Genomic DNA, 22,720 nt, shown 5'->3' with positions numbered 1-22,720 from the left:
CACTGCTGCCTGCTCCTGCGTGCGCCCACTGATTAAAAAGTCGTACGCCGTCGAGTTCATGAAGCTTTATTTCAGGACATACCAGAAATGAAAAAAACAAAAAAACAAACCAAAGCCGACAGCCATTCGTCCAAAGAAAAACAGAGTTAATGCAAGTTTTTGAAAACAAAGCTCTGTTTGGGTCGGTCAGCCAAAATATATAGATATGCATATAAGAGACATACAAGGACAAATATTCCATTTCTCTGCACTCCAGGTGCATTCATCAAACAAAGCTAGATATAGAAGAAAAGAAGATTTTTAAAACAGTACAAAAACACTAAATTAAAACCGAGCAGTTCATCTCTCCATGGACACTGATGTGAAATTATATGGTCAACTCCTCCTGGTTATTAAAGCGCTGAATTCAAGGGTCGTCGCTGTCGTCGTCGTAGTATCTGTTCCTCTTGATCTGCTCCTCCACGGTGAGGCCTTCATCTTCATCGTCCCAGCCTGTGCCGCTCTCATCCTTCCCCTTCGCTCCTTCGGCTTCATCCACGCTTCCTTTCGCTTCTATCCCGAAATCCAAAAGGTCATCCAGCGCCGACACCGCAGGCATCTCCCCGGTGGATTGACCGAAGGCCTCAGATTTGAAATCCGATAGCAGGCCGGAGCTGCTGGTGCTCAGGACGGCGAAGATGTCCTCCAGGAAGCTGGACGTGCTGATCTTCGGCTCGGCGGCCTCGTCTCGGAAAGCGGACGCTCCCCCGGCTGTCTCTGTGAAGAAGTTAGTGTCTGAATAGTCTGTGGCGTCAGCGCATTTGGCACCCGCTGGCACGAAAGCATCATCCCTCTGTGCCAGTTGCAGCACTTCGCTTGGCATCCAGTTTGACTCCTCACAGTGATCGGCTCGGAAGAAATCTGTCACTGGAGCTGGATCTGTGAAAAAGAGCGGCTGGTTTTCCTCGTCCTCACTCAGCTCTTTAAACAGGACTTCCTGCACCTGGACATTATTGTTATTATTGTTGGCGTTTGCGTTCAGCACCTGTTCCGCCGTCGCCTCCTCATCTACTAACGTCACCTTCGCAGCCTCTAAATTGCTCATTCCATCATTTCTTCCTTTCTCTACCTCCTTCCCACTCTCCATCTGCCCCTCGTGTCCATTCACTTTCACTTCCTCCACCTTTTCTACACGTCCCTCCTCCTTCTCATCCACAGCTCCATTCCCTTTGCTTTGTTCTCTCTCCGCCACTCCAGGGTGCATTTCAGAGCCCACTTGTGCCCCGGCCTCAGGGCCACCGTTTGATTCTTTCGTTTCTTGAGTGTGAGCAACACTCAGCGGTTCCTCGGCGACCGCTGTGGGGGAAGCCGGGGTCTCTTCAGACTTTTTCACGCTCTCTAATAAACAGCCACCCTCCTGCGCTTTGTCATCTTCCTGGGGTCCATTTTGTGCTGGAGCTGCAGGAATATCGGCCTCTTTAAATGAAGGTTTCTCAGGCGAATTCAGGTCGTGGCTCTCCTGGGCTGAGTCCTCCTTCGGGGGCCACGGCGGCTTCACCAACTTCAACTCCTCCTCCACGGTGAAAGCTTTCTTCGGTGAATCGGTTTGCGGAGGCCACACGACAGAAATCTTACTACTGAGCTTTTTGTTTTCATCCACAGATTTGCTTGTATCACAATCATGAGTTGCTAATGTGCCGTGAGCGGGGGAACATCCGGAATCCATGACTTTCTTCTCAGGTGATGGCGATTTGACTTTTTCAGCCGGATTCTGCTGCTGGTTCTTGTTATTCCATAGTTCTTTGTGTGGTTTCTGTCCAAATCCCTCGTCGTAATTTCCTTTGGACTTGAACAGTTGCTTGTAGTGTGGTTTGCAGTACATTCGTCCATGGAGAGAGGCGTAGTTGCCAAGACTATTGAATAAGGAAGAGAAAAACAACAGTTTAAAATAGAACATGAAACGATGAGGATGCTTTGTGCGCTTGTTGTCGGTGCAGCTTCACCTTAGTTTGCCTCTGCAGTGTTCACAACGAAAGCAGTTTTTATGGAAGTTGTGTTTGTCTGCGATCAGCGACTCCATGGGGTAGACCCTCTTCCGACACGCCCTGCACACTTCGGACTCTGGAATTCGAGTTTTCTGCAAAAGGAAAAAGAGGTTAACGGTTTATTTAGCAGCTCCGATTTCCTTTTTATCTCCCAGGAATAAGGTCATTAGGTGCAAATGATACAGAGAAAACAAACAATGAATTGGTGCATTTAATTACTAATGATTCCCAGAGCAGTGGTCGTCTAACCATTGAACATGCAGCAATACAGGCTCCCTCAAAATCAGTGTGGACACAACAGTGACTTTTCCCTCACATAATATTTAAATAGAAAATAATGATGTGGGTCTTGAGAGAAATAAAGAAAAACACAACAAAATAAATATAGAAAAGTCAGTAAAATCAGAGACACGTCTAAATGTGAGAGTAACACAAATAGTATCAGCAAACCATTACAAAGCCCAAGCAGTGTTATAATTAAAGAATTAGAAATGCATATAATGGTGTGTTTGTCATTATTACAGTAAAAGCTTTGCAAATTCACTTATCACTATATTTTAAAACCTTCCTTCACTTTGGAAATCACCTAAAATTCATTCAAAGTGTTGTTTCCTTCCTGATGGAGACATTTCCACCAGCTCTGTGCTACTGCTGCTGCAGTGAACACAGCATCACACACCCGGGCAGCAGACATATTAGTGTTAGCATCAGCTTCACACATCAGAGGATAAACAGGACAAAGTTTAACCTGTGAATGTTAAAAGATGTTAAAACACCCGGAGCCGTTTCAAACAAAACACATTCAAAGCAAATCAAGGGACATAAAAAACATGAATGCTTCTTTTCTTTCCACACAATGCAGCAGAAGTGCTTCACACACCGAGCGTGTTATCACACACCGTCACGCCTCATGCTGCACAGCGCGGTTTACCCGTCATCACGGTCTCCTGGTGGCGCGTTACGACCTGAGATGTCCTCTGCTCCGTGACACTGAAACCCAGGTTCTGGAAAACTCCCTGGCTCTCGGCCCACGACTCCTGGAAGCTCCTCAGCAGTTCCTCGGTGGAGGCCTCGGGGGGCACGGCCACCGTTGGAACTTTGCCCCTCACCACGTCGGCGTAGGACGGGGGGTTGCCGCGGGTCAAGGAGCTCCCAGAGTGCATCTCGCTGCTTATCTCCGTCGACACGCTCCCGCCATCATCGATGCTGCAGAATTGCTCAGTGACCGATGTGGTTTCAGAGTGACCGAGCGACTCGGGAACGCCCGACTCGGATTCTCTTCTCTCGATTTGCTCCCTCAGCTCTCGAGCCGCCTGAGAACTGTGCTCTCCGGTCTCGAACACATTCTTTATGGCTTTAACGTTGAATGTTGGGATTTCCTCAGTTCTCGGTGTGTGCGGCTCAGCCTCCGGGTCCTCCGTGTCACTGCCCAGCCTCTCTGTGATCACGATGGGTTCCTTTCTGGCGTAGACTTTTGGTTTTGGAGATTCAAACCTGTTCACCAGCTTAGACAAGTCAACTCTGGGGAGATCCTCTTTCAGGATATCTATGATCACGGCCTCGGCGCCCTCCTCCGCATCAGGCCCCAGACGTTCTGGGATATCGATGGGATCCCTCCGCATGTACATCCTGGTCACCTCCGCCTTCTGCGCATCCTCAAAGAACGACTTTTTGTCCCTGACCGTCGTCATTGAATCCCCCAATTCTACGACATCCACCGACCCCTGCTCGCTCCTCTCCACGGGAGTCCCCCTGTCGCCAAAGGGAGACGACTGCTCTCTGTCGGCGGCGAAACACTCAGGTGTCACCGCAGGAGGCGGAGGGGTGGTGTCGCAGGAGAGCTTGGAGGTGGTGTCCCGCAACTTCATCAGCTTCTCGGAGCGGTTCATGGTGGGAGAGGGCGTGGCCCGGCTCAAGGCGGATGTGGGCGTGAACGACCTGCGAAGGGGAGGCGGAGGCGTCCCGATGGATTTGTAGGGTGGAGGAGAGGGCGTCACTCTGAGCGGAGAGTCCACCCTCCTCGACTCAATGCTAATGAAGGTGGGGGAGGGAGTGCGGATGCTTGCTAACGGAGACGACACGCGGTGATCAATCAGCTCCTGGTGCACTTTGCTCTCTTGAACCGACTTTCTCTCCTCCACCACCTTCTTTTCAGTTTTGGACGAACTGATCTTTGACATCTTTGCAGTCGCAGCATAGTAAACTTTCTTGTCTGGTTTTGGAAGCACCAGCGGCGGCGCTGGCGATGCTGGTGGTGCTGGTGATGCTGGTGGGGCTGGTGATGCTGGCGTTGCCGGCGGTGGCACAGGCGGTGGCACAGGCGGTTCCTCTTTTTCCTGCTTTTCCACGACTGTCATCTTCTGCTCAAAAAACATGAGCTTTGTTTGAATGATGTTTTTCACATAAAACATCATCTCTTTCAACTTCTTCTTACTTTGCTGTTTAATTGCTATTTCACCTAAGTTCTTCTTCTCCTCCGAGCCGATCAGCCACTCAGCGAGCTCGTTTATAACCGTCCTGACAGCCTTGGAGTCTATTTTGCTCGGCGTGCCCTCCAGCTCCTTTATTTGAACGAGCAGCTTCCGCATGACATTACATTTCTCTAAATCTGTGATTTCTTCACAATGAGCCTCGTCTTTATGACTCATTTTTCCCGTCCCTTTCACACACACGTATTTAGGCTCACCTTTTGAAATCCCTGCCTTTATCTTACTTGTCTCCGCGTGTCGTTGCTGCGTCTGAACGAGGCTCTCGGTCACCACCACCTCCTCGTGTCTGTGCACGCGCTCCTCCTTCATGCTCTGCTGACTGTGGGAGACAGACACGTGGCCTTGTCCTTGATGAGCTGCTCCAGATGTTATCTTTGTCATCTTAGGCACTGAAACAGTAACAGACGGGGACAGCTTCACCTCCGTCTCATTTTTGTGAGTTTGCTTTCCCTTCTTCACCTCCACTTCCACCTCCTTGGCAGGCGGGGTCACCTGCTTTATCTTCACCTCCGTTTCTGACGTCAGCTGTTTGCTTTCCTGCTTCACTTTGGTCTCACTTCTCTGAGACACAACGTGTTTCTCCTGCTGTAAATGCATCTCACTTTTCACCACCTCCTTTTGTCTGTCTCCTTTCTCCTCTTTCTTCTCCGTCGGCAGCTTAAAGGTCTTCACCTTGAAACTCGGAGTTACCTTTGGGATTTTAGTGGGTAGAGAAGGACTCATTTTCCCATCCTGTGTCAGAGGCACATTAATATTCTTCACATCTTTAGCTTTCAATGTCACTGCAGCCTGGCTTTGAAGATTTTCCTGGACGGCGGAGATTGACTGGGCGCTGAATTCCTGAACCGAAGAAGTCACATTTGAATACGACTGGATACTGGAGGCCTCATGATGAGACTGAGAAAGATGTCTGGTTGCTGTATGATTAACAGCCTCAGCCGAGGAGAGTATCTTTTCTGAGGATTGCTCGCTGGTGATGTGCTTTTTTTCCGAGGACACGTTTGAGAATCCAGCAGCTGATTTCTTATTGGCCACTGAGATGGAGGGTTTGCTCAGAGGGATGTGTGAGGGGGTTTTCTTCACAGGTGTGAGCTCCTTTTTGGAAACTGTCTTGACTTCTTCTGTCTTCTCTTTGCTCTCCTCCATGGCCACAGACGGCTCAGAGGAGAGCATATTAATTGGAGGAGAAGTGGGGGTTGTGACTCTACTCTTGTCCACATCCTCTTTCTCCATCATCTGCTGGCGGAATCTCTCCTCTGCCAGCATGAGGGGGGTTTTGAATTTGCGGGCGTAGGGTCGAGCCTTCGGGGCCGGAGCAGGGTCAGGAGGTGGGGGCAGTTTGATGGGAGGCACAAATGCTTTTCTTTCTTTTTGCGCTGGTTTCACAAGCGGGACGTTTGGTATTTTTGTCGCTGACACAGTCGTGGATTCAGACTGACTGTGTTCGCTTGTTTCGATCTTTTGCGTCGTTTCCTTTTTCACCTGCTGAACTGTGACTTCCTCCTTGGCTGCTTCTTGATGGGGCGGCAGCTGAGGTGGAGGCGGCGTCGGCGGCGTCGGCTGCTTCTTCTGCCATTTGGGTTTGACTTGCACGGGCTGCTTCGGTGTTTCCGGCTGCTTGGGCACTTTGAATAAAGGCCTGCTGATGATGGGTTTGCCCAGCTTGCTGGGAGGGGGCGGCTGAGGCATGGCGTTGAGCTCTTGCTGCGAGGGAGGCGGTGGGAGGAAATCTTGGCCGCTTGCAGATGGTGGAGGTGGCGGCGGAGGAGGAGGCAGATAAAAGTCAGCCTCAGACTTTGTGCTTTCCACGGGAGGCGGAGGTGGCGGCGGTGGGAGGTCGCTGTCCTGCATGGGGATGGATGCCGGGCTCTCCAGCACGGGTGATGGCGGCGGAGGGAGGGACAGCTCGGACTCTGAGGGTGGGGGCGGTGACGAGGGGGGAGGGGGGAAGTGAATCTCTGGCTTCACCTTTTTGATCACTTTCACATCGAGGTTGCAGTGATCGCTCTTCGTACTTTTCATTTTTCCCATGACAGCTTTGCTCTGCGACGTCGACACTTGCTCGGACACTTTCACATTCTGCTTCACAGTTTTCTCCGTCACTGTCGTCTGCACTTGTCTGATTGTCTTCGTTTCGCATGTTTGCTTGTTTGAAACGTTTGTCTGGGACGTGATTTTCACGTCTTTCGTCACATCAGCTGCCCTCGTCTCCGTTTGATCATTAGTTTGTTTACTCTTAATCACAAAAGGCTTTGGCGGCTGTATTTTCTGAGCAGGCAGAGCTTTCTGCTTCTGTTCCTTTATGCTCCTGTGCTGAGAGGCCCCAGTGGTGCTGTCTGTTTTGGCTACAGTAACAGAGAGGCCCTCTTGGGTTATTACCTGTGTTTTCACTGATTTGCTTTCATCGTGCCTCTGCGTGTGCTTCTGTGACTCACTGCTCTGAGAGAGGTTTTTCACAGCGGGGGCAGGATTGACTGCTGCACTCTCACTCCCGGATTCGTGCACACATTCAGGCTCCCCTTGCTTTCCAGTTAATGGATTCTTCACGGGCACTTTTGCTTTCTTGGGAGAATGCATACGTTTTGGTTTTGAATACTGTTTTCTCTGCATGAGACACTTAATCGCTCCTTGAACGTCGCCTTTTAACACCTCCTCTTTTTCCACCTGCATCCCCTCCTGTCCTTCATAGAGAGACTTTATGGATGTTTTCACGTCTCCCTCGGTGCTTCCCCTCCGCTGCATTCTCGAGGACGCTGACGGCTCGAGCAAAAGCTGGATCGTGGCTTTAACGTCGCCCTGCTCGCTCACTTGATGCTGGTAAATCTTCTTGTCACTCGACGCCTCGTATAAGCTCTGCACGGTGGTGTGAACGTCTCCTTTCACGATCTCCTCCTTTTCCACCTCTTTTATAGCTTGCGTCGCCTCCTCCAGCGACTTCAGGGTCCCTTTGATATCACCTGGCACTAAATCCTCCAAGGTCACTTCCGTTTTAGTGCTTGCAGATTTCTCCAGAGACACGAGAGCACCTCTAATGTCTCCCCTGACGATTTCTGGCTTTTCCATCTCTTTGGCCTGATGCTGCGCCTCCTCCAGGGACCTCAGGGTCATTGGTATGTCTCCCTTCACCACCTCCTCTTTCTCTATCACCACTCTCTGATTGACAGCTTGCGTTAGTGAATCCAGGGCTGCGTTCAGGTCACCTTTAACGATATCCATCGTCTCCAGGTTCCTGAAGGTCACTGACGGCTCCGTCATGAAGACTTTAACAATGCTGTGCACGTCACCGGGAACTATTTCATCCTCGGCCACTGTCCGGCCAATCTGCTGCTGATTCTTCCGCAGCAGGATTTTGGTCTCTACGATGTCACCTCCTATGATGCGCTCCTTTTCCGCCTCCTCCTGGACCTCGTTGGATTCGCTCTGGAGCTGTTTCAGGTAATCCAGCGCTCCGGACTCGATGCACGTGGAGTAAAAGCTGACGTTGCCCCTCTCCGTGTCTCCGACCTTTATCTTCTTAGAGTCTTCCCCACCGGAGTTGGAGAGGAGGCGGTGAAGCGTTCGGCTGACGTTCCCCTGTACGATATCCTCTTTCTCCATGCTGGCCCTCTCATCTTTATTCAAGAGGGAATAGATGGTCATCCTCACGTCGCCTTTCTCATCCTCCTGAATCAGAATGCCACGCTTGGAGGAGCCCTCGTTCTTGAGCAGATTGTTTATGGCCTCTTGAATGTCACCGCGGATAATTTCCTCTCTTTCGACATTGATCCCCCGTTCCTGGCTGAACAGCTGCTTCACCGTCGTGTCGATGCTCCCTCGCTCCTCCACGTCCACCGTTATCCCCCTCTCCGCGCCCTCCCTGCGGTTCAGGAGGTTCATCATTATGTGGCTTAGATCCCCTCTGATAATCTCCTCTTTTTGAATTTGTGGCACGTCCTGATTCATGAGTTTGAACTTGGCCATGCGAACATCACCGATCTCGTCGGCCTCGATGAGGATACCTTGTGAGTCGACCATTTTCTGACAGTAAAGCTCCTCTAGCGTCTCTTTGACGCTTTTGCCTAATATTTCTGTCTTCTCCATGCTGCTCTCGTTGAAGTCGTGGAACGGCGTGGTCTCAAATAGCCACGTTGTTGTCTTCACGTCGCCTTGTGGGATTTCCTCCTTTGTCACAGCGAGCTCGGTGCCGTCGGTCTCTTTGATGCTGTCGAGAGGCTGCTTCTCAAAGAGCCACACAGACTGTTTGACATCCCCTTTCATTACTTCCTCCTTTGTCACTCGCTCCATGCCATCGTACTCGACGCCTTCGCCGTGGATCTCATCCATCGTGCGGGTTTCAAACATCCACGTGGCAGATCTGACGTCGCCTTTCTGGATTTCGCTCACGCTGACGGTTCTGATGTACTTCTGAGACGTCTCGTCAGCCTCGAACCGCTGCGTGTTTGTCTTCACGTCGCCGCCTTGGATATCATCGATTGTTTTTGACCTCACTTTTATTTCCTCTGTGATTTCATCCAGAGGTTGCGTTTCAAACCTCCATCTGGCGGAGCTGACGTCTCCTTTGTTGATGCCTTCCTCAGTCACAGCTTTGATAACATACACCTCCTCTGAATCTCTGATGGAATCCAGCGGCTTTGTTTCAAACAGCCAGCGCGCCCCCACCACATCCCCTCTCATGATTTCCTCCTTGGTAACCGTAGTTACTTCATGATAATGACCCTCCTTGTCTCGGATGGCGTACAGCGGCTGAGATTCAAACATCATGGTGTAGTTTTTTACATCCCCTCTTTCCATTTCATCCCTAAAGATACTTGTGAGTTTTGAAATATCCGTCTCAGAGGACTCCTCTTTGATTTGATCCAGAGAGTACGTCTCAAAAATGAAGCGACTTTTGTCCACGTCTCCCCCCTGGACGTCGACCACAGTGCGAGTCTCCTTCGCCTCTGTGACGTCCTCGCGGATGGCGTCCATCGGCTGGTTCTCAAACATCCAGGTGCAGTTGACCACGTTGCCCTTCTGGATGTCCTCGGCCTGCTGCGTCTTCAGCCTGTGCATCGTCTCCCCCGAGGTGGAGCTCATGATGTCCGAGGAGCGATTCTCGAAGATGTACTTCATCCGGGAGACGTCTCCTGACTGGATGTCGATTTCCGTCACCCTCCTGAAAGAGCTGCTGTCCTCGCCCGTGAGGTTTTCCAGATTCTCCGTCTCGAAAAGGAAGCGCGCCAGTCGAACGTCTTTTCCCTGGACGTCCTCTTGATTTACCGTGCACGTTTTCAGAATGGTCTCCGACTCGGTGTGATCACGTATGTTGTCAAGCGTCTGCGTCTCAAAGAGCCACGTGCATGTTTTGACGTCACCTCTCTGCACCACCTCGGCGCCCGCCTCGCTCTTCTCCGTCTTCTCGTACAGAACATCCATCGGCTGAGTCTCAAACAGCCACCTGCACGTCTTCACATCGCCTTTTTCTATTTCAATACCCTCCTTAGTTTTACCTTCTTCGTCATCTGTATTACACTTAATGGCGTCAAGCGGTTGGGTTTCAAACAACCACTTGGCGGTTTTAACATCCCCCGACTCCATCTCCTGTTTGGAAATACCTTTAATGATCTGAAACTTATTGATGCTGTCGTCAAACTCGTCGATGGGCCGCGTCTCAAACATCCACCTGCAGCTGCGTACGTCGCCTTTCACGATCTCCTCCCGCCTCACCGTCCTCACCTCGTGGTAATGACCCGAGCTGTCCTGCATGGCGTACATAGGTGTGGATTCAAAGAGAACTCGGTTTGATCTGACAGAACCACTCGTGACCCCTTCAACCTGAATTTTCTGCGTCCCTTCACACTTACTTAAATCCATACTTTCAAACCGCTCTTTATAGTTTGTGACGTCTCCCTTATCAAGAGCTTCGATGTTCACTGTCCTGGAAATCTCCTTCCTCTCCTCTCTTATGTTCTCCAGCGGCTGGCTCTCAAACATCCACTTTTGATGCCTCACGTCACCCTTTTCTTCGTCGGACGCAACCATTTTCTTAAGTTTTCCCACTTCGAGCAGTTCTTTCAGATTCTCCATGGGCACCGTTTCAAAGAGATGTTTTGCGGATTGAACGTCGCCCCCTACGATCTCCTCAGAGGGCAGAGGTTGAGCGTTGGCGTTGTCTTTCAGCATGTCCATCGGCTGGGTCTCGAAGACCAGACAGTGTTTCCTCACGTCTGCTCCGAGGATTTCCTCCTTTTGCTTCCTGGAGACCTCCCACTCTTCATCCTTAATGGTGTCGAGAGTCTTCGTCTCAAAAAGCCATCTGCCTTTATTCACGCTGCCTTCAGCGTTGTCCTCCATGGAAATGCCACAGATCAGCTTCACCTTCGCAGGGTCTTTGTTGATCATATCCAGAGGCTGAGTCTCAAACATCCAGCGGGACGTCTTCACATCTCCTTTCTCGGTCTCCTCCTTGCGGATGGTGGTGATCTCCAGCATCTCACCTGAATCCCCCCTGATCACGCACATGGGCTGGGTCTCAAACATGCGAGTGGTCGTCTTCACTTCCCCTTTAATCTCTTCCAACTCCGACTTCAGGCTCAGGAAGTGGCTTTCCTCGATGGTTTCCGTTTTGCCGAGAGAATCCAGATGCTGCGTCTCGAAGAGATACCTGGCGGTTTTCACATCTCCTCCTGTGATGTCCTTGGCGACGCCATCATCCGCCTCTTGCTCATCCTCGAGGTAGATCTTATTCAGGCAATCCAGCGGCTGCGTCTCAAAAAGCCACGTAGCCGTGCGGACGTCACCTCTCGCCAGATCAGACGATTTCTGCGCCTGCTCGGTTGAATTCTCGGCCTCTGTGCTGAGAGCATCCATGGGCTTAGTCTCAAACATCCAGGCCGTGTATCTGACGTCTTTGCCAGCGATGATTTCCTGCTGAGCGATGTTCCTCACCTCATTCTCATCTGGGGTGTCGTCTTTAATCGTATCCAGTGGCTTGTTTTCGAACATCCAGCGCATGGACTGTACTTCCCCTTTGAGGATCTCCTCCCAATCCACGGACTCCCTGTCGGGGCTCGAGAGTTTACTCGAGCCGTTGCCATCATTCTCAAAATGATAGCACACCTGCTGGACATCACCCACCATTTCTTGGCTTTCCAGGTCCTTCCTCTGGGCTTCGGTGAGCTGACTCAGGAAATCTGCTTCCAGGTTCTTGCGGACCTCCGGGTGGATGTGTTTGTAGAGACGCTTCAGCTCGGCCATGCTCTTCTGTTTGAAATATTGCTCTTTACTGACTGTGTGCTTGTGTTGGGAGGCTGCATCCTGAGGCTGGGAGGAGCCGGCGTACTCTGGGACTTCCTGCAGAAAGTTTGAGGGTGGGGGAGGGAAATGCTCGGTCACCTCATAAGCCGCTGATGCAGAAGACGCCGCAGAGGACGCGGTCCTTACAGTGGAGGACGTGTCGTAGCTCGTCACTGCTGAAGCTCCGGAGGATGGATTCATCGGCGCCCATTGAAAGTCCACGTCAACCTTCGGTACATTTTTGGTTGAGGAAAGAAGGACAGTGAGGTACAGTTAGAAAATCTGACCTTTTTTCATACGTGGGTCATGAGAAGGACTGAAAATGATTCAGGAAGTATTATATTTTTTCCCCAAAGCACCAAATAACAAAGTTAATTTGAAGGTAAAAGCACAAAAACAGACGACTCTCCTGTCAGATCTGTACATTTTCACTTGTGAAGGTTCCCGCAGTAATTACTGACTTGATATAGTGAAATGAATGAATATTCATTGAAGATCATTTTCACCGCAGACAGTCATGTGAGTTCTTGTTTCAGTCTGGGTTTTTTTTTGCCTTTTTAAAGTTTCAGACTTTGGCTGTGTAATGACATGAGGTCTTTTATCCGCTCCAATTTATTTTCCATCAACTGCTGGCACGCGCAATTTCCTTTTGATGATTTCATGATGGGGCCCCATATTCATACTGATACGTTACAAAAAAACTCCCAAACTATCGTATATTTAGATAAACAGACGGCATCATTACCTTAATTTCCTTGGCTGGTGCCGCTTCCTCAATGGTTTTTTCATACTGCTGCTTCAAAGCCTGAGTGGAAACCTTTGGTGGGTCCTCTCCTCCGACAAGCATAACTGAATTAGACACCAGAAGAAGGCTGCCTCATTAAGTCATTCGCAGTGAGGGAGCTCAGGGGGATTGGAAAGAGAAATAAATCATTTCATTAAAAACCTGAGTAGTTTTCATTTTCTGAAACCATGCAGCGGTGATTGCCCAATTTCCACTTTCCAATATTTTACCTTCCTGACTCTGCCCTGATTAGATTTGCAGCTATGCAATGAATAGGAAATCATCTGCACTCCCGACTCATTTTCATAGCTCATCCCTTATTCAGCCATGGTGGGAACAACCATTAATATACAGGACACAAGCAGCGCTGTGATAAAAAAGAAACGGGAAAATTACAATATAAAAGGCAGGAGCAGAATAACCTGTTTCATTGTAATGGTTCCCATAACTGCCGGCCACATTGTTATGGTGGATTCTTTGATCGTGGACCACCTGTGAAAAGAAAGAGGAAAATCATTAGTATACGAGCGGTGCTGCTGCCTCTGCTTACAATTACAAGCATAAGGCAACATTTCTAGGTAAAATGCAACATAAAGTCCTGAAATAACCAGCGGGGGGATGCAACACAGTACTTTTACTTCAATACTGCACTTTGTGTCTGTGGTACTTCTACTTTTACTTGAGTAAAACAAGCAGCACCTCTTGTTGACTGTGGAGGATTCCAGAGGAGGGGACGACTTCTCTGGAACTGCTTTTCACGATCACCTCGGAGGAGCTGGACACTTCCTGTCAGACACAAAAAAAGGAATATCATGGTTTTTATCTATCTTCATTCAAGATTTAACTGAATTATTGATTTCACTTGCAGATTCTGTAACGTTTTCACTCAAAACCCTGAGTTCACTCTCAAATAGCCCCTGCTTGTGCTTCAATTTGCTCTCATCATGTTTAAACTGTTGCTTGGACAGATTTCCTGCGCTTCAGCTCGTCTCCTGACTCACGCTGCCTTCGTGCACGCTTGAAAACGTCTTTTCTCTTCCCGGGTCAACACGGAGCAGCAAAATCAAGGATTTCAAATAATGAAAAACAACTTTTGTCAGCACCTATCTTGAATAAATAGGAAAAAACATAGAATATGGAAAATCCTCCCAATGACAGCATGACCTCATACAAACACCCTCATTCATGAAGGCACAAAGAGCCGTTGTGTTTTTATGACCTTGTTATTGTGAGCTGTAAGAATCAGCTGCAGAGTAGGTAATTTCTTACACCGTGAAAAGGCTTCATAAAATCCCTGTGTGGCTGCTAACAAATGCTTTTCCATTACCAAGCTGTTTCCTAGGGAACTACAAAGTTTCTGTTTTCCACTAAAAGAGGATGTTAGTGTTGGAGGGAAACGGCAACAGATTACAACAACTATATAAAACTGCATTTAGCCATTTCCTCCAGTGAGATTCACGCAATGTGACGAGGATGAAAGATATCGGAGCTTGTATCCGCTGCTGCTAACATGAAAGATACATGGAGGCTGGGTGGGTGTGAGGGGGCTCTGTACTTCTGAATCCACTTATGTCAGTATAATGTCTTCACTGAACAGAACTCAGGATATTACACCTGTGAGGAAAACCCGAGTGGAAAGTGGTTTTCTGCTGCAGCACGGACGCATAACTCCATCACAGTAACAGAATCAGACACTCCCAAAAAAAAAGAAAAAGAAGTGATGTAAAATTTAGCATTCAGCAAGATCCTCGTGCACTCCACTTCCTGCCTGAATGAGCAGATGGGGGGAGAATGCATGGAGGGGCAGTATTGACCTTACTTCACTGAGATCCGGACACATCCCAGGCAGCTAATGCGTTCTGGCAGGTTCCCCCACGCACTGCATGACAGTGGCGGATAGACGGGCCCAGTTCAAGGTGCCCTCTTTGATTTGAAGACGCAATCAGAGCCAAGTTTTTCCAGTAAAAAGCTGCAGTGTTTGCACTGTAAAGTATTCAGTGTGTTCCCCACTTTAAAGAGGAAGAAGAAAAATGTCCCTTTCACCTGTCGTCTTCAGTATATTTGACAAATCATAGTCTATGTGACATTTCCACGCACGTGACACAGGAATGTGAGTGAGCGTGGTTACGTTCTGACCTGGACGGATTTCTGCTGGAAGTGAACCTGGGTGACGCTGGACTGAGACGATGAAGACGTGAACTCCTGGTTCTCAAACTGTCTCTTCACGCTGGCCAGGCCACCGGGCAGCGAGCACGCCTCCGACTCCTCCATCATCTGTCGGCAGAGCAGAGAAAACACACGTTACACCTGCACATCTGCGCACGTTTCATACATTAAACACACTGGGAATCATTTTAAAGGCCTGAGCACGGGTGGGTTTCTTTTAAACGTGGCGTTAATGCACCAACAATGGAGATAAGATGGATCTTTTAGCTGTAGGGTGTAAAAAGCAGTAGAGAAGGTGATGTACTGTTGGTAACACCTGTAAAAATACTGAGACAAATGCAAACAGGTCAAATACATAATGAGGAACAATGCAAATTCAACTGCAAGATGAATAAAACCTACAACAGTGATGTAAAGAGAAGTTTTCTGTCTATTTCCAACTCTTTCAGATGACTCTCAGACTTGTTTCTTTAAACTGTGAAACACAATTGATTTCCCTGCCTGCAGGACGAGGAGGACAGAGGAAGACTGTCTCATCTGTATGGAGGAGGCCGACTTCACCCGACAAGAACTGGGCAAGAATCCACACAGATTATTTGATAAAATAATCTCCGTCTGGGATTCTCAATTACTTTGCTAATAATTTATTTATATATGAAGGCTTCTGCACACACACAATATAGCTTGTGGAGAATTGCAATATATAAAGTTTGTGTGTGTGTGAGAGTGTTTTTCTTTCTTTATAATGCGAATGAGGAGTACAAAGCAATTTGCAAGTTATAGCAGAGGAGTTTAGGTCGGTGGCATTTTGTGGCAGGGCCCCATGTTATCAATATTTCACTACGTCAGGGTCCAGCAGCTGCATCGATGTGGCATCAAATCCACATCCGTCATTTAAACTAGCAGTCACACAACGTCCCCTCCAGGATGCATGAGGCCATGTTTGAATATGGAGTCTGCAAAATCGCCTATAATGAGAGTAATTACAACCAAATTAGACATAAGCACCGAATTCAGTCCTGGAAAATCACACATGGCTGATTTGGTTTGTTTGGTCACATTTAGAGATGCGATGAGAATGAGGTTTAAATCCTGAGTCCTGCAGGTGCATTCAAAACATTGACCTTTGGCCTTTGAGCACCCAAATCTTATCAGTACATCTGTGAGCCCGAAATTATCCTTTGTACCACGTTTGAAGAAATCTGCACAGTAAGACAGCGAAATAAGTTTAACTTTCCTTTTAATGGCGGTAGAAGAGTTTGGATTTGATTAGGTTTTTATAATATACTACTTTTAGTTGTGATATGGCAAATTTAAGAAAACAAATATAAAACACTTACAAAATATAAATTCTGTGCAATGAGTCATCATGAACCGAGACTGTTTGTTGTTGTAAATTAGCAGCTTCTACATGATACCCTGGGTAATTTGTCATTTCTGGATGTCAGACCGGACAGAACCAGAGACACCCTGTCACTCGTGTGGACATGCAGACAACAGCTGCACAATGTGGGGAGGGAAAACAAGACTCACATGCAGATTCTGTCGGGCAAACAACCCCCCAACACACACACACAGACACACACACACAGACACACACACACAGACACACATCATCCACTCTCAGCTGTCAGCAGCCACCACATGAGGCCTGACACCGAGGATCAACTGATGGAAAAGGGAAAGCTGCGGCGCTGCCACCCCGGCAATCACCGGCCTGAAGTGTCGGTTGTTTGGGAGGAGTTTCTCTATTGGTGTTATTAAACCATCGAGGGTTTGTTGAATTGGTCCAGTGCTTGTTCTTTTACAGATAATTACAGTGTTAACAGCCATTAATAAAAAGCAACAAGCCTCTTGAGGCTTCTCTGTGGTGTTAGTGCAGCTCGGCTCACTCTGTGTAATGTTAACATCTCATCTGCTCTGAAGCGGCTGTAAAGCTCAGCCTCAAGAGGCTTGTTGCTACGCAGCCCTGTGGCTACATAACGCTGCACGATGGAGCTCTGATTATTTCATCTATTAATGAATAAATGATTTTATTTTGTACTGTACATTGTAATCACTTTGTTTTTCTATATTCATATTTTGAAAATGTCATATTTTGAATTATAAAGCAAAGCACAAACGTGTCAGAGGATCAGTGATGGACTTTGGTTCGAGTCCAGAGCTTCATGGTTTTAATGTAAGTGTACAAACAAGTGTGCGACTGTGCTGTCCTGTCATGCACAAAGGCACCAGAGGGAGGCAGCACCAGTGTGACCTGAACCTGACGGACATTGAAAAAGATTTGACTTTAACCCAAATATATTATAAATAAAATACTCGTCCTTTATCAAATTACTGTCTTATATTTAGTGTAAGTGTATTTTTACATTATTTATCTTCCTCCACACGTATAACATCCGCCTGCTTGTGATATAACCGTATTGTGATGGAGGCCACAGTTTACACAGAGACAAACAGACGTGTTCCAGTTGGCCGGGCTTTATTTTAGAAACAGAGCTGACGACCTTGGCTGACTAACGGCTCACACAGTTGGATTTTGGGGTTTACAAAGTGCGTGCAGGCTCTTCACAAGCCGCGGAGGATCTCTGTCCTCTGTAATGACGATGATTCAGGGATGTTCAGAAATTAAATGTGTGTGGCTTCATGTGGAAGCTTCCTCACATTACTGACACAGTGACTGATGGTGTGTGTTTCCTTTTGCACAACCTTTCTGCAACAAGGTGTGTGTGTGTCCATGTGTGTTTATGTGCATGAGACTCTCCCTGCATGTGTGTTGTGTGCACATATGCCTGTTATGCAAAGTCTGCACTGTTACACCCTGACATTGTCAAAACAATCCTTGTTTATGTTCCATAATCAAATCAAATAGAAAAGGTGACAGATTTCTGACCCCGGGAGAAATATCACTCTAATAATTTAAAAATAATTCATTAAAACTCAAAAAGAAACTGTTCTGGCTTGTTATTTTCTAAGCTTTCAATTTACAATTTTCCAACCACATTGAATAACGTGTGGCTTATTTAACAAGACATGACTTGAATGTGCACCTTACTGAATGAGTACCTGGATGTTGGACATATAATTGTCCCCTCTGTGTAAATTGTGGCCCCTTTATGGCCCCTGACTTAGAAAAACCCTGGATCCACCACTGGGTAGATGTAAATGTGATGGTCTGTCACATTCACCTGTTCACACAAACACTCAGACCCTGTAGGAGCAATTTGCCTAAAGACACTTGCAGAATGCAGACTGGAGGCACCAGGGATCGAACTATTGACCTTCTGGTAAGTGGATGACCCGCTCTACCCCCTGAGTCACAGCCTGGCCTGCTAGGTGAGCTAGTGGGTGCCCTGTTAAAAAAAAAGGATAACAAATGCAGAAAAATGGCCCCAGTGAATGTTATATTATTATATAAGACATTATTATATTGCTGCTAATGAGACTAATGATTAAATAGTGGGCTCAGTAGTTTAGAGTGTTTCCCTATCGGGGGGGAAATGACCTTCACAAGATGAGGGGTCATGTGATGAGTAATGAGAGAGGGGACTCATCTTTTCTGTTAAATTAAATAATGACTATCTCACCTCTCTCAGTTATTTAGATGCACAAGCTTCTGTAACTACGGTTTAATGAGGGATTTTTAAACAGTGAGAGGTTCAACCTTCGTCTCCTCAGAATCTGTGTTTGCTCAGAGAGGAGAGCAGCCGGATGAAACTCAATCCAAACCACAATATCAACACATGTACTGACGAATATGGCAGAGATCTGTTTGTTGACATCTGGTATTTTACCACTCGGTGATTCAAACATGAACACAGTGTCGTCCAATTGTTTTGTGTAATTTGTTTGTGTGGATAATGTGGAAAGATTAAATCGGCTGTTCACCGACCGTGGGAAACGCTCTTTGTCGATTTGCACCAAGTTCATTTGAAAGTAAATATGTTAAATTATGTTTGCTCTTTTTGTTTCATACATTTACATTACATTTATATTTCTACCAGATTAAAAAAACAACAACTAAGTGTACAGGGGGTAATGGTGCTCACTTATAATCATCTGAAACGTGACAAAGTGTCATAAATCCTGTCTCTCCATGTTAACACATGGAAATATAAAAAAGAGGTGAAACGTCATGATTGACAGATGAAAGGTCTCAAACTAAGGTTTTACGAGCAGAGAGGAATCGAGGGCACAAGAGTTTCATTTGAAAGCAACTAATGCTTCTTTTTCTTCCTCTTTATATAAAGTCCATGATAAATGTTGTGGAGTAAAAGTGAAATATTTCCCTGTGAGTTCAGCGCTGGAGACAATGAAGGTCACAGTGACTCAAGTGGCTCCAGCTGAAGTGAAACCATTATGATTTTGTCAATGCTTGTTGGGAAAGGACTCAAACTGCCATCCTGTGTGGAGGCTGCATTTTCCTATAATCTACTGACTCCTTCCCCCTTCCTCCATTGAACAGGACTGTAGATTTACCCTGGGCGTTTCTAAAAGACACAAATGTGGCCATAAACATCAGCAATGTATATCACACACTGTCACTTTAATGGAAACACGGCCGAGTCCACGCGAGGTATATGACTTGTGCTCCGGGCGACTTCCTCTCTGCCGTCTCTGGTAACATCCTGTGTGTGTTATCGTCTTACCGCAGCGGAGGAGGAAGCGCTGGTTTCTTTTTTGGACACGGCCGCCTGATACATCGCCAGCCGCTCTTTCACCGACACCGGCTCGGCCTCCTGGTCCTCAGCGCTCGGGGCCCTCTCCTCGGGACGTCCTGGGCCACCTGCAGCTGCACACACAGAGAACCACAACTCGTTAAATTGAAGATGAGCATCACCTTCATCGACAAACTAAACTCAGAGAGATGATGCTGATATTCTCCACCTTCTTATTACACTCAGCAGATCTTGCCCTTTTTTAATCAGGCTTTTGTGTATACGTATACTGGAGCAGGGAGACTGTTTCCACGAAAATCAATGGAATCGATTTTTATCCTCAGTGAGAATGACCCCTTTAAAATATGACATTATTACACTGCTGCTTCTTAAATACAAGGAAAGGAAATAAAAGAAAATCAGACACGTGGAATCCAAGTATTAAAGCTTTATTAGTATTTTTAGATTTTCCTGATCGCGGAAATCAGACAAAGTCAGACAAAGACGCGGCCAGAGGCGAGCGACCCCCTGACAACACGGTGACACAAAACCAAACCCACCGCTCATCAATCACAAAGGACCACTTTACCATCCTGCACGTTGCACGGCACATCCCTGCGGATAGCCAATTAGAGGAGACCATTGATTCTACATTTGACTTTTCTGCGCTACAAAGCATCGTTAGGCAACAGAGAGCGAGGGCTCCATTAAAGCTCGACACACACCCACACTGGACCTTTCAGCTTCTAGCTTCTTCTCTCTCTCCAGGCAACGGCACCGTGGGATGAAAGCGCACAAACAGAAATGATTCGCTCTCATTATGTGCTCACACTCTGACCTTTTGACACTTTGGAGAGTCGCCTCCTTGTTGTGTTGTTTTCACGATATAGGTGCTTACATTATCGCGTGTCGGTGTAATTTTGGCTCAAAGTGCGGGTCAGTATCGCTCTGATTCATGCTTATTTAAGACGTGTTGCAGCAGCTGCTTCTGCAGCGCATGTGGACGTGGTGAAGGTCCCCTCGCTGGAGTCGTAGAATGGAGATTAGTATCACATTCACTGGATTAGTACATACCACAGGTTCATGCTCGGCTGTGTAGGAAAAGATAGCTTGATGCTTCTCTCTCCCACCTATAGTACAACCTGACCCTGGCTCCATATAGCTCCATGTCATCAAACTGAAGGAATCAAACACCCACTGATATCGATCTCTGTAGTTGTAGAGATTGATTTTTTATCTCAACTATGTAGGAAGTTAAATAATATCTTAATATTTGAGATGGACGACACGACTGCTCCCCAAACGTGAAGCCAAAATATCTTGATCTCCCCTGACTTGACTGGAAACCAGGCCTCCTCCATGTCAGTGGACGGGACATGGACCAAACAGAAATAAATGACAATGACTGGCTCCAAATGAGCAAGATGGCGCCGTTTTTATCCAGAATATTTTAGCTTCATTTCTGGAGGAAGTGTAGACCTGTCGTTCATCTTGATAGAGGCCACAGTGTGTGACCACAGCTGTGCTTAGTCAAGGCTCTTGTTTACACGTTGACCTCTGAGCACACGGAAAAGCTGGAAAGTGCGAAAAATGGAGGAAACATTTGGCTGTGTTGCACAATCCACTTTTATATCCTGATAGAAATCGTGAACAAACTAATTGTTTTGAATTAATTATTAACTGCAGGTCAACTTCCTGGATGCCTTGTCATCGGGTTGCATTTTACTGAGAAAGACAATATGTTCCCTATTGGCTGATATGGTGATTATCACTGGAGGCCTGTTTGATCAATATTCATCAAAATCGTGTTTCCCTGAAGATGCGTAGAGGAGTTTTCTCGTTTGACTGAACCTCGCTCTCTGCTGCATCTGGTATGTTAGTGTGACCACGCAACCCATCGGGGGGGGTGGGGGGGGGGGGGGGGGGGGGGGGGGGGGGGGGAGAGATATAAAGCTGCCGGAGACAGCAGCATCTGAAAATAACCAGCACATCCTATAAATATGGGTCAGAAACCCTACACCTGAGGCTGCGGTGCCTGATGACAGCAACACAAGGATAATGCCCTCGTTTATCAGCGGAGATAAATGTTCACGGCATGGTCTGGAGCTGTCACAGCAACGACAACAGCGCTTTGGATATCTCTGGCTTCTGAGAATGGGATGCAAATGTGCCATAGCATGGCGGTGAGGTAACCAGGCTCCAGCGGGAGGAAGATAAACTCAGACTTTTTATAAACAGGCTCCGTCTGCAGCGTCATGTTCCCCTGAAACAAGGAACAAGGAGATTTACGCAGAGAGGAAGTGTGTGCACGTAAATTAAATCCCATATATTTAGTCTTTTATGTAGAGTTGAATCCTTTTACGGTTTTATTATGTATATTTATCTTTTAATCATTCCTATTAATTATATTCTACTTTCTTTTAGTCAAATTCTAGTGTAGATTCAATATATTTTATCATTTAAATTTTCCTTTATTGCCATTTTCTCTACTATTAATCTCTTTGGTATGAATTAGTCTCTAAATCTGTGTTTTAAATTCATTTCTAAGTTCTGTTTTCTAACATCCTAGGTTTTTTAATTGCATTTGTTTTGTTTTGAAAGGTTCTATTTAAATAAAGTTTGATTGATTGAGGGTCATTATGAAGGGTTGGAATCAGGTTGACGATATGGGTAACCCAAACTCTGGCTCCTGTTTTCCTCCTCTCACAGTATCTTATCTCTTTAAGTCTGGCACCGGGTGGGGGGGGGGGGGTTAATGGAAGCGGGTGAGGCCCGGGAAAAAGTCAACAGGGGAGGTCATGCTGCTGCCGGTATGCATGACTCAGTGCCTATATTGAGCCCGTCCACGGACCATTGACCTCCCTGTCAGTGCTGAGGTGCTGCACCGCCGGCCAGCGAGGAGTGATGGGGTGTAGGGTGGCGTGCGGGGGGGCATTGTAGAGCAAAGTTAAATCAAGGCCCACAGGTCTGTGTGAAGAGGAGGTCGTCTCCTAATCGCAGAGGAACCGAGAAACCCAATTTTCTGTTCAGTACTTACTGACCGAAGCGTTTGACTGGCGCCGTTTGACAGGGGAGACGAAACGAGCCGCGCTAATTGAAATGTCAGCCATGCAGGGTGATTTCTTCCTTACCGATGAGAGCAAAACAGGCACAATAATTGAGCTGTCAAATCCGTCAAAAGAACTTCTGAACACGGAGACCGGGTTCCCCTGGAGTGCTTCCTTATGCTAAGGCTAGGTACTTTGATTCGCTGTGCTCTCAGAATATTCCAGATCCTGCTGATTATATCCTGTGGAAGGAAATAGGAATTGCCATGTGCACGTT

General features: G+C 47.3%; 1 protein-coding gene and 1 long non-coding RNA gene across 4 annotated transcripts in view; both read right to left on the bottom strand.

The window, feature by feature from the left end:
* Nucleotides 1-22,720, bottom strand: part of LOC117775158 — a 366,941-nt gene that overhangs the window by 103,644 nt on the left and 240,577 nt on the right. The gene's annotated exons all lie outside the window — the stretch shown is intronic.
* The window catches only part of xirp2a (xin actin binding repeat containing 2a), a 38,402-nt gene continuing 17,459 nt past the window's right edge, over nt 1,778-22,720 (bottom strand). For 2 of the 3 annotated variants that reach the window (XM_034605555.1, XM_034605556.1), the window contains 8 exons: nt 19,388-19,530; nt 14,709-14,846; nt 13,272-13,358; nt 12,995-13,064; nt 12,534-12,637; nt 2,956-12,016; nt 1,983-2,116; nt 1,778-1,892 (listed from right to left, as the gene is read on the bottom strand). In XM_034605555.1, the coding sequence (XP_034461446.1) occupies nt 2,022-2,116; nt 2,956-12,016; nt 12,534-12,637; nt 12,995-13,064; nt 13,272-13,358; nt 14,709-14,846; nt 19,388-19,530 (9,698 nt within the window). In that variant the 3' untranslated portion in view covers nt 1,778-1,892; nt 1,983-2,021. Of the gene's footprint in view, nt 1,893-1,982; nt 2,117-2,955; nt 12,017-12,533; nt 12,638-12,994; nt 13,065-13,271; nt 13,359-14,708; nt 14,847-19,387; nt 19,531-22,527; nt 22,686-22,720 lie in introns of all 3 variants that reach the window. The other variant, XM_034605557.1, reaches the window with a different exon arrangement.

The sequence above is a fragment of the Hippoglossus hippoglossus genome, chromosome 2, assembly GCF_009819705.1.
Source record: "Hippoglossus hippoglossus isolate fHipHip1 chromosome 2, fHipHip1.pri, whole genome shotgun sequence".
NCBI lineage: Eukaryota > Metazoa > Chordata > Actinopteri > Pleuronectiformes > Pleuronectidae > Hippoglossus > Hippoglossus hippoglossus.
The sequence above is the reverse complement of the archived record's forward strand: the minus strand, read 5'-3'. Positions and strand labels throughout refer to the sequence as shown.